Raw genomic sequence first — 17,194 nt, 5'->3', positions numbered from 1 at the left:
ATAGTACATGTATATGAATCAAAGCAGAATTATTAATTATAGTCTAAAGCGCCCTCTAGTGTTCCTATACAATAACTTCTTTTAAGACAATGTACCACCCTTGTAACTAGGGTGTTTTTTGTTTTTGTTTTTGTTTTTTGTCCTGAATGGTCTTAGTCAAGGCCTGTTGTCCTTCCTTCTTGTCTGGTTGTTAACATTCCGCTAGATCTTTTTCACCTTAATGGGGAATTGTCATTGATAGTGGCACTAAAATAAGCTGGGATTGGTTTAGTATTAGCTTCCGCCATGGTCTTGTCTAGTCCTGCGACATGTGAATGGGAAGCAAAGGGATCGCTTTAACCTGAGGGTAAATCTGAAAGATGAGTAACAACTGCCCACCTCTACTTTCTCCAATACCCCCCCCCCCCCAGTAGAACTTACACATCTGCCTTTCAAGGGCACTTGCTTACCTTAAAAAAAAAAAAAAAAAAAAAAAAAAAAAAACACCTCAAACAAGGGCTTCCAAGGCCCACAAGAGGCAAAACTGCCAAGGCACAGGTCAGGGGAGGTCAGTAGAAAGGAGCTGACTAGGGTTAGGGTCATGTGAGATGACGCAGGGAGAGAGGCTGCAAGTGCTGCTCAGAGAAGAGAGAGCAGGTCTGTAGCCTGCTATGGATCGGATTCTTTACATCCCCAGGGCCCGTGTGTTGAAGGCTTGGTTGCCAACCTGTGGCACAACTGGCAGGTGGCAGAATCTTGAGGGAGTGGGGTCTGGCAAAAGGAAGTTAGGTCGCTGGGGATGTGCCTTTGGAGGAGACAGCTGGACTCCAGCTCAGCTCCTTACTCTCTTTCCTTCCCTCTCCCCCTCCTCCTCCCACCTCCCTCCCCTCCTCCCTCTCTCTTTCCAACTGCCATGAGATGAGTAGTTTCCTCCAATTACACTCCCACCATAATAGTCTACAAAGGCAACAGGGTCAAGTAACCATAGACTGAAACCTCTGAAACTGAGCCAACACAAACCTTTCCTCTTCATAAGTTGATTTATCTCGGAAACTAGTAACAGTAATGGAAAGCTGACTAACACAACATCCTTGCCACGATGGAATTGGGCCATTTTTTTCTATGATGTGCTCCTACAACTATTAAATTCTTGTTTGGTAATTTTTTTTTTTTTATTTTGCAATAAATCCTTTCAACAGCAATGAGCTAAAAAATGAAAGTGCGTACTCAGTAAAATATTAAGTACTAAATTTCTGACACAAGTAAGTTGATGATGAATGTTAAATTGCACAAAATGACGTCATCTGCTACCCATCCCACCCCTACAGCCATGGGGAACAAACTAACGTCAATTACCATGTGAAAAACCCAAGAACACAAATCTGCTGAAGAAGCATTATAATCCACATCAAAAATTAGTCACTATTTTGAGAACCCTGTCCTTGTACTTTATGATTTATCACATGCAGCTGCAGAAGGTGCTTATGTAACATTCAGAATGGTATTCTAAATTGACTGCCAATTTTTTATTTCAAGTTTTTGTGTTCCTGTACCAAAAAATGAAGCAAACACTATAATGTGTTGGTACTAAAAGCAGAGGAATTTTATAAACAGTTTGCTGTTGCGAATTTTGTATAAGAGTTATCAAGGCCTCCAGAAGGATCAATTAATTTCAGCAATGATTTCATGTTTTTATTCTAATCTGTGAAATCAAAGCAACATTTTTTGGAAATTTGGTTCATATAAGATGGAACATGTAACATTACTCTGAATCTTACGAGAGTTCAACATGTGAGGTCTGCAGTGTAACTCAGTGGTACAGCGCTTGCCTGGAATGCATGAGGGCCTAGGTTCAATCCCTGGCACTGGTGGGCAGGTGGGGGGCAGCCTCTTGGATCATGGTGCTCACAAAAAAAAAAAAAAAAAAAAAAAAAAAAAAAAACCTCATTAAATTAAGATTTCTAATTGTTAAATTAACATATGAAGCAGAGATAGAATTAGAGTATAAACAAATCATAATTTAATCAAAGGAAACTGAAATATTGTACCAACTGCAATAGAAACTATTTATTAAAATTTTTGAATTCCAAATATAGTGGATAGTTTCACTACAAACTTTTTTGTGATAAAGTTGATGTTGAACTTAAAAAAAGATAGCTGGGTTGAGGTGGCACACACCTGAGGCAGGAGGATCATGAGTTCAAAGCCAGCCTCAGCAATAGTGAGTTGCTAAGCAACAAGTGAGACCCTGTCTCTCAATAAAATACAAAACAGAGCTGGGGATGTGGCTCAGTGGTCAAGTGCCCCTAAGTTCCATTCCTGGTAACCCCTTCAAAAAAAACAAAAACAAAAACAGAACATTAAAAAAAAAATAAACTTTAACCTCCAGAAACTTCTTTCTCTGTTGTGCATCATCAATAGGAACGCCTTAGCACATCAGTCTGTGTCCTACCAATGATACTGAACACTTCTATCGAGTCCTCTAGATTTGAAATGCATTATGTTCAATATCAATTAGAGATTTCAATCAAAGAATTCACAGAGCCTGAAAAGAGTTCTGCTTTTGAGGCTTTTGGAGAATTGTAATTTTGGAAAACAAAACTTACAAAGGAGAAGGTACTGAAACTTCCCAGCCACGGTCAAGGAAGAACTGAAAACCTGAATAATGCACATTCAAATTGTGTCCACGATTAAATTTAGAAATTCTCTAATTGCTCTTTGGAATATATCTACAGGTGGGGAGAAACTTTTATTTTTTTATTGGTGTCTAACAATAATACAGAATAGTGAAATTTTATTCATGTAGAGTACAACTTCAAAAAAGATTCCAAGCATTATGAAAAAATTAAAAATCAGTTCATATCAGAAAAATGTATTATAAGGAAAGGGCATCCTTCAAAAACTGGCATGAAATGAGACAGATATGACTAAAAAACTGAGCATTGTGACTAACAAAAATAATCACTCTACTGTATGTGATTTTCATTGTTCTGATAAGAAGATATGAAGGGTTTAATTTTTAGTTTAATGTACGTGGATATTTGCTATTTCTATTTTAAGGGAAGAATTTTATTTTTCGAAAGTTTTAAATGGAACTATTTTTTAGGCCTAGTCATATAATAAAACTAGTTTGTGCATCAAAATATAATTTAGAAATTAAATTAAAATAATAAATTCTGGTTGTTTGTTTTGTTTTTGTTTTTTGCAGTGTTGGAGCCACACACCTCCTGGGCTGGCTCCCAGCCCCTGTAGGTATTTCGTAGCACCACCCTCCAGTTCTGAACGTGTACCAGTGTGGACAACCAATTACCCTAACCATGATCACCATCTACCAGGAGCTTACTGTTCATCAGACACTATGTTTGAATTGCTTTATCGATTTACTCCTCAGTGTCACTGAAACGACAAATTCTGGATAAGCCTCTGGTGTTCTCTAATACAGAAGATGTTATGAAAAGCAATGATAAAAATAAAAGTTCGATCACTAAATTTAGCCTTTGGTACATATGTATTCTGCTCTGCTCTGCCTTTAAGTGTCACTGTCAAGACTGGGAATCAAAATATGATTGGGTTTAACCTACATACTTATTCATCTGATACTTTCATTGCCTTTTAATTGTTTCGATCTTGTTTTAGATGTAGGAAAGCTTTTCCTTTAAAAGATAAATAACAAAGACATTATTTAGTAGACAATTAGCAATGTCTGCTACCAGAGAGTGAAACACACATAAAGGGCTTGATAAATAGTAGATTAAACCAAAAAATTATTTTACCTACTTAGGAAGACAGATTAAAATGTTGCCTGAGGGTTGGACGTTTGTTTTGGATTAGGGAGCCACCAAAACAGGGATCTGGCTGGATTTGAGACCTTGATTCGATGCCAATCCTGGCAAGGGGGCCGGAAGGGGAAGACTGCTGGTGAAGAATGCGTGGGTGAACTAGTGACTGGAACCTAAGGCCAGCAGGGCACTGAAGACAGGCGGGCCTGGCCGCGTCGACCAAGGGAGGGGACCCGGGGTGGCCACGCTCTGCTCCCATCCGCCACTGGGGGAGGGCTTCTGGGGGCTGGTATCGCCGCCCCGGGTTGGGAGCGTGAATCGCCATGAAATGACGCGTGGGCAGGGCACGGACAGCATCTGCTACGTCCTTCCAACATATTCTTACCGGGCGTCATGATGCAAGTGCTAACGTGCTAACTGCGTGGCCGCCACCATGCACCAAACCAGACAATGGTCAGGAGCTGGTGGTGATGTCGTTTCAAGTAGTTATGGCCAAGGAGAGTCATTCCAATTGTAAACATACTTTCCCAAGCACAAAGTTCTTACAACATAAAATATGAAAAGGACAGACATGAATAATCTCATTTCGTATTAGGATTTGAACTGAATTTTTTTTCCTTGTTTGCTTGTTGGTTTCTCTCTCTCTCTCTCTCTCTCTCTCTCTCTCTCTCTCTCTCTCTCTCTCCATATTGGAAATTGAACCTAGGGGCACTCTACCACTGAGTTACCTCCCTAGCCCTTTCTATTTTTTATTTGGAGACAGGGTCTCTGCTAAGTTGTCCAGGCTGCCTCAGAACGTGTGATCCTCCTGCCTTAGCCTCCCATGGCACTGAGAGTATAGGCATACACCACAGCACCTGACTTGGACTGAAAATTATTTTGAGAAAAATCCATGAAATTGACCCTATTAAAATGTAATAAGCATTTCTGGACCTAGTCTGATCACCAAACAGTGCTCATGTTTATTGATGGAGCTCCCGCTACACAGAAACAACCAGAAAGAGGGTTCATCTGTGCATGGCGACACTTCAAGGAAGGGAAAGATAGGAAGATTTGCCCATTTCCTCCAACTGAAACTGATTCATGTTTTCTTTTTCAAGGGAAAAGCTGAGGGTTTTCATCTGAATGTTTGGTTTGTTAGTTGGTTAGTGATTTACAGGCCGTGTCACAGTGTCATGTGTATACATATGCACATGGGGGTATGTATGCACAAGTGTGGAATTTGCTTGCTTGTCTGTTTTGGAAACACACTGATATTACTTGAGTGTCCCAGGCACTTTGTGTGGCTGACCCAAGTTCAGGCAGACTAGCATTCTCAGAGCCTCTCCAAGGAATGCAGTTTTCTCTAGCTATCAAATGGCAAGCCCGCAATCTGTTGAAGAATCTCTCACCTAGTTCTCACCTCTGCATATCACTCCCAAATTTTAAAAAGAAAGAAAGAAATGACAAGCATTCCCATGGTCACATCCTGGGTGGATCTTAGAGTAGTGGAAATAGCACATGCAGCTGTTAGTTGCTCTAAATACACAATCCAAGGCACTTAAATGCCCATTCTGCAATGCTGGCAGTGACAGACAAGAATAACAGTTACTTTTTATACCAAAGATAAATGCTGGATTATGCCTGGAAAAGGCAGGGAGGGCCTAACCCACAGGCAGAGAAGAATAGTTCTGATGTCCATGGGAGGCAGGGTACACAGACTCCATTGATTAAAGGTCTTTTAAGGGAAAAACAACTTGGTTTTGTTGAAATTTGGAAAGAAAAATATTACTTTCAACTGCTTTTTAAAATTAAGAACCAGATATTACAACTCTCCAATGAAGACAATTAATAATTACATGTTTTAGTCCCACATTATAAGCTGTTATGGAAGGGGAATGAGTGTGAGGAAAGAAGGGAAAAATAATGGTTCATGTGTGTCACTAAGTAGAGGGGGAAGCTCAAAAGAGCACAGGCAACAGAACACGTCTTGCATTTTTCATCTGTACTGAAAAACTTCAGAAGCATATGGAATAAGATGTATACTAAATTACAGTAAGATGCTTTGTGTGCTACTGCACAATAGGGTGACGACAGGTAACAATTATGTGCTATGCATCTCAAAAAGATAGAAGACAGGCCAGGCACAGTGGTGCACGCCTGTAAACCCAGTGGCTTAGGAGGCTGAAGCAGGAGGATCACGAGTTCAAAGCCAGCCTCAGCAGCAGCGAGGCACTGAGCAATCCAGTGAGACCCTGTCTCTAAATAAAATACAAAATAGGGTTGGGGATGTGACTCAATGGTCGAGTGCCCCTGAGTTCAATCCCCAGTAAAAAGGAAAAAAAAAAAAAAAAAAAAAAAAGGTTAGAAGACAGGATATTTAATGTTTTTATACCACACTGCTACATATAATTTTTTATGCTCTTATGTGTCTGTTTTTAAAAAGAAAACAAAGGAGATGTTGAACATTTTTTCATATATTTGTTGATGGGTTGTGTATCTTCTGTAAAGTGTCTGTTCAGTTCCTTAGCCCATTTATTGATCGGTGAAGGGAGGAGAGGCCTGTGGGGGAAGAAATGATAATAGAGTGAAGCAGACGTTGTCACCTCATGTACATGTATGACTGCATAACCAATGTGATCCTGCAATAGGTACAATCAGAAAAATGGGAGATTATACTCTATTTATGCATGACCTACCAAAATGTGTAAATGCATTCTACTGTCATGTACAACTAATTATAACAAACAAAATTTTAAAATTTAAAAAAAAGAAAAGAAAAATGTTAGTTCTGGTTTTCCTCTGGGTGATGGAATGTCGATGTTCTTTGCTTTCTTCCTTGTGCTTTCAAGTGTCACTTCTTTGGCATGGGTATGTACTGCCTTTATAATCAGAAACTTATATAAGCTACAGCTTTAAATAAGTGAGGGAAAGACAAAACAAAAAGCACAGGAAATATAGAAAGAAGAGAGAGAAGGGGGAAAAAAGAACGTCAACTCTTCATTCATTCAGTCACCTGATAAAGGAGCCTCTGCTCAGACACCAGAGAGCATGACAATTCTAGCTCGTGGTGGTGCGGCAGGACACTCGGTGGACAGCACGACAGGCAGGGTGTCAGAGAGAGCCTGTCTGAAGACAAACTAAGATCCCACAGAACCAGAGGACCTGTGAGGGATGGTGGAGAGTCAGGCATGCACCTTGGTGGCCTCGAGCTGCCTGGTGTGGCTGGAGAGGAAGTGGAGTGGAACAGGGGGCAGGGGGATTAGAGAGATAAGCAAGTGTCCCTTCCTTCAAAGACACTAAAGCCAGCGATGAGGAATTTGTCATCTTGATACAAAGAGACGTGAAAGAATTCAATGGGGAGAAAGAAGTCACCTGATCTACATTTTAAGTTGAGCACTCTCACCGCCTGGTGATCCAAGGAAGAGACAAATTAAAGAGGTTGTCCTTGTCTTCATTATCCTTGTCCTCTGTTCCTCCTCCTCCATCTTCATCCTTCATCCCTGCATTTGCTGACTGCTGGAACCCCTGCAGCCTTAGATCCCACAACACAACATCTCCCATGAAAGAAAAAGTTCTACTAACCATCATCTGTTCCTCAGGATCCCTGCAGCCTTCACCCCAAAGCCGTGCACTCATCTAAACTGATGCCTCTGCTTCTAGGGGGTCCCGCCTCTTGTGCTACAGCTTCCCTCGTCACTCCTCTGGGAGGCCAGGCCCCCTCCCCATCATCACCACCTCCTTCGTCCCTCTACTCACTTCCCAGGTCAAACTCTTGCACCTTCTCTGCTCCTAGTATTAGATGTCATGGTTTTTTCACTGTAAATGATATTAATCCATGGCATTGTAAAGTACCTTGCATTGAAAGGGAATTTGGAGATGCTCTGGTTTGACCTGCAGGTTTTTATGGAGAAGAAACAGGTCTGGCAGGGTTAGAAGGTTTTTCTCAGGTCTCAGAGGGGAGGAAGTATCAAAGCAGGACGGCTATGGTGGGGGTAGTTATCCCCAAAGGCCCTCGTGGTAAAGGCTTGGTCCTCAGGGTGGTGCAGCTGGGAGGTGGTGGGACCTTTAAGAGGTGGGGCCTCCTGGATGGTCTTTGGGCACCGTTGGGGGTGGGGGGGGCGTGCCCTCAAGGGTATTACTGGATCTTGGTCACTCCCTGTTCTTTTTTGCTTCCTGGCTGCAAGATGAGCAGTTTGATTCACCATGTATCCTGCCATGATGTGCAGCCCCACCACAGGCCCAAAAGTAATGGGGCCAAGTGATATTGGACTGAAACCTCCAATCTGGGAGACAAAATAAACCTTTTCTCTTTATAAGTCGATTCTCTCAGATATTTGCTACAGTACCAGAAAGCTGACTAAACACAGGGCTTCTGACTTCCTATTTGGAGTTCCCTGTGTGATTTTAAAGCAATGTTTAAACTCCTGAGTTAGGGAGCCTTAACACTTTACAAAACTCTCTGTGTGCACCGTCTCACGGACTCATGGCTGCCCCCAAGTGATACATACAAACTGAAGCTCAGAAAGAAGGAATGCAGGGACTGAGTTGTGGCTCAGTGGCAGAGCACTCGGCTAGTATGTGTGAGGCCCTGGGCTCGATCCTCAGCACCACATACAAATAAGTGATAAAGGTCTATCAACATCTAAAAAAAAAAATCTTAAAAAAGAAAGAAATATGGAGTGCTGGGGGTCTGACTGAGCCAGAACTTAGACCCAGATCATGTGGCTCCAAGTCCTGCAGAAACTGTGAGACCTTCTTATTGTCAGAAGAAATTAGTCCAGGAACAAAGTTAGAGGTTCCTACGACTGCTTATTATTAGCTACTGATTAATTAGACCAGTGCACATCCTTTTGCAATCTTTCTGAAGATCAGGGTTTTTTACATGGTTAAGGAGGGACTTTGTCCAATACTGGAATTCATTGGAATGATGGCAATGACTTCAGAGCGCTAGAGAAAACTGAAAGAACAAAGAAAATGAAGAAGAGAGATGTAAACTTTACCAAGTTTGTGCTTTGACCAAGGGTTGGATGTGGACACAGATACAGTGCCATTATGACAAACACCACTGTTGGAAGTGCTTTCTAAAATTGGTTTACTCATTTCAAGTACTGGTTAATAGCCTACAATTCCACAACAGTAAAGAATGTGGATGGTCTCGTGAAGTTCATTATTAAACTATTTGGAATTATATACAATTTTTTTTAGTTGTCAATGGACCTTTATTTATTTATATGTGGTGCTGAGAATTGAACCCAGTGCCACGCACATACTAGGCAAGTATTCTACCACTGGGCTACAACCCCAGCCCCAAATCTAATTTTTTGAACTGTATTTTTCAGCACATTTGAAGTTTAGAGTTTCAAATCCAATGTCAAAAATGTTCTAAGTGGCAAAAATTATGTCCTTCTTGGTTATTTTTCAGGATGTGAAAGAGATTACTGCTTTGGAGTAAATATATTTTGGAATGCATTGCATCCTGATGCTACAATTAGTTCTATTCTTGTTCTGAAAATGGAAAAGGGTCAGGGGCCCTGCATAACTGACACTTAGTGGCAGCAGCTGATGCTGGCTGGCACCCCACACTCGGTTAGGAAGAGTGGCTCACTCTTGCCCTTGGAGCCCAACACAGCTGAGTTCCTAGAACACTTATGCAAGAATAATATTTTCCTTGCTTTTTGATTTGCTTTCACTTCAATGAACTCAAACAATTTTTTCCCCAAATATTAGACCTATTATTGTCATCATTTCCTTGGGGCGTGCTGGGTACAGTTACTTAAGTGTGCTGTAAAACCTCCAAAGTGTGAATGAAAAAGGTTTGCACTTATCTCAAACGCTAAGTATCATGAGAATAGAGTTCATTCTCTTTGTGAATAGTTGAGGTATAGTCACTGAAAGCTTGATGTAATTATTAGGATTTTCTTAATATTATTGTTTGCTGAACTTTGAGAAATGACTATGATAGCAAATCAAGCAAACACCACAACTTGCTTTTAGAAGGTTAAGAAAGAATGTCTAGAACAGCAAGTGTTCCACTGAAAATAATCATGTGAAATGTGCATATCTCTCATACCATCAAACCTGAACACATTCTCCATTACTGCATTCCACCCATTCACACTCCTTAGGAATTAAGCCACCCAAGTAGGAACATGTGGATTCTGGTTAGCTCAGTTGAGTGCTACGAGCCTGGTGGCATAAAGGAGTCAGTAACATTTCTTGCCCTTCTCCAGAGACCCCAAGAGTGTGGTTCACAAATAGACAGAAGACCTACAGTGCATTACCTTGGCCTTGGGAGCTAGTGCATTCCTGAATATCAACTGGAATCTGGGGACACTGAATCACCTTCTCCAACACCACACCACACGACAGTAGTCTATGTTCAAGGTCGGGCAGAATGATTAGCCAAAGATGATATGATTTTTCAGCTCTAAGATCACCACGTCCATCTTTTTAAGGCATTGAATGGTGCTTTTGTACATGGGTCTTGAAGCTTAATAAGAACCATGACTGAGTGATGTTTGTATTCATGCTAGGTTATTTTTATTTCTTGGGATAACTGCACTGAAACCCTTTATAAATAAGATTCTGATGAAGGCAAAAAAATGAAAATATTTTAGGAATGCAAAATAAGTAACACCAGTCAAAATGTCACAACTCTATTTTCTTAAAAATTCATTTTACATAAAGAACATTTTATTTGCCTTGAATCAAAACAAAACGTTCAGTATACCTGAGTAGATTTATATTTTCAGGCAGCTTCTGTTTCTATAAAAGTTTACTTTATAACCAAGGAGACCAAGGGGAATGGCAATCAGTATGAGTAGCATTCTCCATCGGCTGAGTCCATAAGACAGAGTATTATGCTGACATGTCAGTGCAAAGAGTGAAGTAAAAAAACGAAGAGTTCAGCACAGTGTCCACATAACAGAAATAACTGGACTGGTTTTTACAGATCATTTAGTAGCTTTGCCAATCCATTGGGATATAAATGAAATTTTCACTTATTTATTTATTTTGGTTGCTGAGATTTGAACCCAAAGGTATCCTACACTGAGCCACATCCCCAGCGCCCCCTATACTTTTTTTTTTTTTTTTTTTTTTTTTACTTTGAGATAGGGTCTTGCTAAGTTGCTGAGGCTGGCCTCAAGCTTGCAATCCTCCTGCCTCAACCTCTCAAGTCACTGGGATTATAGGAGTTGGCCATCACACCTGAAAAAATCAATACAATTTAGACAGATACCTCTGGGCAGGTGTTATGGCTTTGAGACTCAATAGCCAGTTTATTTTGGGCTCTGAGAAGATAGAAATCAAAAAGCCAAAGAAAGAAACCAGTGACACCAATTCCACCATTAGGGCTTTGTTTCTGAGCCTTCCTTCCAAATTGACTGCAAACAAAACATTCTAACAGATCTGGGAGCTGAACCATGATGCAGCCGTGGCTAGACTTCCATCAAAGGAAAATCTAGTGCCGAGACCGCCAGTGCTTTTCTAAGGTCTTAGGACTCAGGGAGAGAAAGCTGACCCATGTCATGAGAAAGCAGTAGGATCCTGCCATTCACACCACTGTAAGAAACCACGGTCACGTTAAAAAGCAAGTTAAACACACCAGAGGCACAGTTCCACTACATCCCTGGGAAACAGTTTTTGAAAGCTAGAGAAGAAAAATTTTCACAAATACAAGGCAAATACATCTAAATATCAGAAAAGCCTCAAAAATATATTTTTAAAAATCGCAAAAGACATAGTACTAAAAGTACAACATATCATGTCCCAGGACAGTTCAAGTTTTGCATGACTGAATCATTAACTATCCCTCGAATTGCTACACCACGCTATTCTTAGGTCTAGTCCGTGTACTTTAAAATTGTGTTTAAGATCCCTGACTCCGAGGTTCAGGATACAGCTCAGTTGTACTTACCGTGCCTGAAACCCAGGGTTCAATTCCTGGGACCAGAAATGAGAGAAAAGAAAGAAGAATTCCCTACTTCATAACAGCTAGCAGCATATTGCTTTGATTTCCTGGAATTACAGATTAACAGAGCTAGAAAGATATTCAGGATGATCTGTTTCAACACCTATTTATAGATGAGTGTGTGTCCTGAGACCCAACCAGGTTGAAGGTCATGCAGTGACAAGATAAAAACCAAGACCTGGATTCCTTGACTCTTCAATTCATTTACTAAATTGTAGCTGTAATTTAAAATGACAATAGTTCAAACATTTTTAAGATTGGTCATAACAGTCATTCCTTATATAGTTTTGTAACACAGGTAATCTTTTTTTAAAAGAGTGAAGAATCAAGATAATGATACAAAAACATAATACCAAACTAAGCAAAAAAAAAAAAAAAAAAAAAACACTATTTTGCTCTAAAATACCAAATGTGTTTTCTCAATTCTTCATTTCCCTTTAACACTACAGCCTAAATTAGAAGCATTTTCTTTCTTTCAATAAAACACTCTTTAGCAGGTTTGTAACCAGGGGTTACAAACAACCCCTGGAGTCTCACAGCATGGGTTAAAAATTCCTACTCAGGCATGTTAATAAGCCTGACTCAGCCATTCCACAATGTACACAGATATCAGAACATCACTTAAGACGGATGTGGTGGCATGCACCTGCACCCAGCGACTCAGGAGGCTGAGGCAGGAAGATTGCTTGAGTACTGGACTTCAGAGTGGAAGTCTGGACTCAATGACTGACTTAATGAGTGGAAGTGGACTTGATGACTGGAAGGAGGAAAGAAGGAAGAAAGGAAGGCAGGGAACCAACTGAATTAACTACCTCCTTTTCTCTTACACAAACAATGCACTACTCTATGGGGTTTCCTCCTACTGTTCAACACAAGAAAAGGACACTCTTGCTTTCCAGTTGTCTGCAGGAGGCTTCTAACATCCAAAAAAGCAAACTTTATATTTGTATATACCTCAAAGAGAGAAACATCACATTGTACACCATAAATATATCCAATATTTGCAAATTAAAAATCTAAAAGACTCCTACTCAGAAGTGGCGCAATTCTCTTTACAAATCATTGGTCACAGTAGTCACAGGGGGTCAGGAAATGCACCTTCAGAAAGCCAGCAATAGTTGAAGAACAGAAGTGACTACCACACCATATATTTCTGAAACACGAAAAATTGGATCCCCACCCTCTCCGAATACACAACAGTGAATTAAGAACCTATTTTTCTTAATCCTACAGCAAAAGAAGCTGAAAGGACTGTCACTAAGAATCCAAACTTCCAGCAAGACCCCTGTTTAGCTGCTAGCTAACTGGCAACCCCAGGAAGTCCTGTTCAGCTTCCTCATCTGCGAAGTCACAGGTGAGTCTAAATGATTTCTGAGGACCTGTCTAGTCTTATAAGAGCTGTAATGCTAACTAAAAAAATTTAGGAGTGTGTACAGAAATTTTTTTCACTAGTTACATTATCAATACTAAAATCAAGATATTTTCTCTTAAAAATGCAACATTCAGCCTGGTGCAGTGACACATCTCTGTGATCCCAGTGACTCAGAAGGTGAGACAGGAGCATCTCAAATTTGAAGCCAGACTCTCAACAACTTATTGAGGCCCTAAGCAACTTAGTGAGACCTTGTATCTAAATAAAAAATAAAAAGTATTGAGGATGTTGCTCAGTGGTAAAGTACCTGTGGGTTCAATCCCCAGGACAGGAAAAAAAGCAACATTCGAATATAAAAATTTTAATTTCAAAAAACCTTACCATCCAAAGGATAATGATAATCTATTGATTGTGGGGGTTTCGCTTTCTTTTTTTTTTTTTTTTTTTCTTTGTTGTTGCTGCTGCTGTTTAAAAGAGTTACAGAAGCAAAACATCTCACATAGTTCAAGGAAGTACAGCATGCTGGTGGCGTAAAGCTTTCTCCAGAGAATCTCACATCAACATCTAGAAGTAATTTCCTCAATCAAGGCAAAAGTTTTCTGTTCACTTGGACATGACTACATTGCTATGTTTAGGTGCATAAACTTTTGGTCATATATTTCTCTCTGTTTTTATTTGTCCCTTTTCTTCCAGGCCGAGAGAATACTTCATTCTACCAGACAGTAATGCATCCTGTAACTTTTCTTCACAAAACCCAGTGCATAACACCTGACCTGAACTGAGGTCATTCTGTCCAATCAATTGAGATATGGACACTCATGTTTACTCCTGATCATTCAGACTCTTCTTTTTTTTTTTTTTTTTTTTTTTTTAATCAGGGATTGAAACCAAGGGGGCTTAACCACAGAACCACATCCTCAGTCTTTTATATTTTATTTAAGGACAGGGTCTCACTAAGTTGCTCTAGGGCCTTGCTAAGTTGCTTAGGCTGGCTTTGACTCATGATCCTCCTGCCCCCAACCTCCAGAGCTGCTGAGATTACAAGCATGAGCTACCATGCTGGGCATTCAGACTAATATTTATAGAAAAAATTGTTAGGTTTTTATATAATATGGAAATAGAATGGTATAAATTCCTCTTTGAAAAAGGAACATGTGAAATTAGAAATATGACTCTTTAAATGACGTCTCCCTTTATCTCCTAATAAAAGGAAAAATTATGAAGCAAGTCACTTAAACCCAAATACTTTATTTAGATCCTGTGTTATTAAATATCTTGACCTGTGCTGTGAAGGAAACTGAATTGGGGACCTAATGAGTGAAAAAAAACAAGAGTCCTGGTTAGATAATACTCAACGAGGGCAGATGATCTAAACCAAGTTTAAAATTAACTACCTTCCTTCCTCGTACACAAATGACAGACTTCTCTGTGAAAGGACACTCTCGCTTTGCAGTTGCCTATGGGATCCTGCTTTGCCCATCTGAAAAAGTAAACTTTATATTTATGCAAACTTCATGATTTATCAACCATGTTGCAAAATTTGGTTTCAAAAAGCCATTAAACATATCCAGGGCAGGAGATGCACTGATTATACAGGCTGTTCATTTTTTTAGATGCATGTGAATATAAAATAAACTTCATGGGTCTTTAAAAGCTGTGTTCCTGCCCAGGGCTGAGTCTTTGTCCCATGGACACCATACAAACTTCAGTGTGGTTTTCAGCACTGGGTCCAGCAGCTCTGGTGCTGCCTCCTGGCTGTGAATGTTTACAACAGCTTGGATCATTATAATTAAAGAGCGTCTCACGATTTCTGAACCCAAAACACAGTGGGGAGCATTGTTCATTCATCAGCGTTATAGAAAAACAGAGATTTGTTTTGAAAATAAAGACCTACCTAAAGCCCAAGTCATTAAGTCAGAAACCAAATTGCAACTTGATGGTGGTGAAATATGAGCTCAGAAAGAACTGGAGAAATGGAATCATTAAGACTTCAATTTGCTAACTACCTATGTTAACCAAGGCAATCTTAAATTAGAATCAGTTTTCTTTCTTCCAAGAAAACTCTCTCATCTATACAATTAAAGGGCTAGACTAAAGAAATGGTTCTCAACCAGAAGAGTACATCAAATGACCTAGGGAACTTTGCCAAGCCTACATACTCATCCACACCCCAGACCTACTAAATCAGAAGGTTTCATGAGTATTTTGAAAATGTTCCACAAAAGGATTTGACACACACCTCTAGTTTGTAAATTCTAGATCTCCGGAAGGAATTCAAGTGAACGCTAGCTACACAGCATTGGAAACCAGATCCAAAACTAAGCACGCAGGCCTTTACAAGTGAAATGCACAACTGCCAAGAGGAACACCTCCACAGACAGGGACGCGGGGCCCACGTGTTGAACTAGCCAATGATGAGGCAGCACGGGGGCCAATGACCCACCCGAGAAAGATGCTGTAGGCAGATGAAACAAAAGGGAAATGACTCCACCAAAAACACCTGGACTTCAGCTCTAATGTTTTCTAAATGGTTGCCAAGATAAGAGATGGAACAGAATCCAAAGGGCTAAGACATTATGAAATAAAAGAACAAGGAGATTTCAAAAGGAACCAAATAGAGACCTGGAATTTAAAATATCACTGATGAAAAAGAAACAGCCATCGTGGTCGATTGCACTTACTGTTGTTCAAAAGTGCCTCTCTCCTCTCCTTTTGGGAAGGATGTAGTTCTCCATCTCATTGACGCTGGGCTTGGCTACTGTCTTGTGTTGGCCATCATAAGCAGAGGCCAGAGGAAGCTGTTGCAAGTCTCTGTGCACAACAAGCACCTCACATCCTAACAGGGGCTCCTTCAGCCTGGGTCTCAGATGAGAAGGCCCACGGGAGCAACCGAACTTGATCCACGTTTGGAGTGGAAACACTGAACTTACTGCAGCCACTGATGTGCAACTTGAGTAAGAAATAAATGTTGTTATGAGCCGCTGATGTTTCAAGGTTATTTAGAACATTTTTTTATCAGAGCAAAAGCTGATCAATACAGTCAGCGAAGGAGAGAATTCATGAAATTAATGATAAACCTAAAGAAACCCAGGGCACAATATAGAGGAATAAAATTTCTGGAAAAAGACACGGAGACAGAATGAGAATTTCCAGGATTTGCTTATGACAACTCTGAGAATCCAGACGGGAGAAAGTGGGGGATGGATTAGTTTCTATAGTCATGAAACAACTCACCACAAATTTAGTGGCTGCTCTGGGCCCTCCCATGACATGGTGACTTGCATCCCAAGAACCAGCAGGAGAATCTCTTTCCAACCAACTTTGACAGAGCTGATGGAACTCGACACGGGAGTAGCCGTTCCACCATCCTCACACGTCTCGCCCTCACTCAAGGAACCCACTGCTGCAGCACACCAGCAGGTGGGAGTCTTTGGGAGACAAGAGAATTTGGCCACAGGGAAAAAGCAGGTGTAAATGACAACTCCAAGGTCACACGCCTTACTGGTAGCCTATGTCTAGCACTCTGGCTTGTACCTGCACCAAGTTGCTCCCCGCAGCATTTACAAAAGCACTACAGCAACACTGCCAGGCCCTCAGGATCCTCAGGGCACAGCAAGGGCTTCCTCGAGGACCACAGAGAACTGAGTCATGTCTCCCTGCCAACTCACCACCTGTCTCCATTCTTTCAGGCCAATCCCATGTCCTGCCTCTGGGTTCCAAACTCTACTTCTGTGGAATAAGTTGCTCTTGTTCTCTGTCATTGTAAATGTTTCACGTGAGACTCACATGTATTTTTCAAGTTGTCTTTTCGACTTTCAGGAACACAGTGAGAGAAAAGTTACTTGGATTGTCCCCTTGTCACTTCTTTACCACTAAGAGACTTTGATTGAATAAGATTACAGATTCTTGGAAGATAATCAGGAAGCTAATAATTTAAAGCCCGTTTAAAATTCCCAAATGCTGCAAAGATAAATCCATTAGCATTCTTGTGTGTTTTAGAGCTTATTGGCTTATGGGTATCATCTTTATTTTTTTACAGGAACACTTTTTTTTTTTAATTGATCAGTGACAGAATATAAATGTGAACAATTAATCTTAGCCATTTATGGC

General features: G+C 40.5%; 1 protein-coding gene across 3 annotated transcripts in view; it reads right to left on the bottom strand.

The window, feature by feature from the left end:
• Positions 1 to 17,194, bottom strand: part of RNF144B (ring finger protein 144B) — a 149,243-nt gene that overhangs the window by 123,456 nt on the left and 8,593 nt on the right. The window contains exon 1 of one of the 3 annotated variants that reach the window (XM_079147093.1): positions 16,319 to 17,009. The exons of the other annotated variants lie outside the window; for them this stretch is intronic. Within the exon in view, the coding sequence (XP_079003219.1) occupies positions 16,319 to 16,351 (33 nt within the window). The 5' untranslated portion in view covers positions 16,352 to 17,009. Of the gene's footprint in view, positions 1 to 16,318; positions 17,010 to 17,194 lie in introns of those variants that run through there. 3 annotated transcript variants of the gene reach the window in all.

The sequence above is a fragment of the Sciurus vulgaris genome (genome assembly GCF_902686455.1).
Source record: "Sciurus vulgaris genome assembly, chromosome: 7".
Lineage (NCBI taxonomy): Eukaryota > Metazoa > Chordata > Mammalia > Rodentia > Sciuridae > Sciurus > Sciurus vulgaris.
The sequence above is the reverse complement of the archived record's forward strand: the minus strand, read 5'-3'. Positions and strand labels throughout refer to the sequence as shown.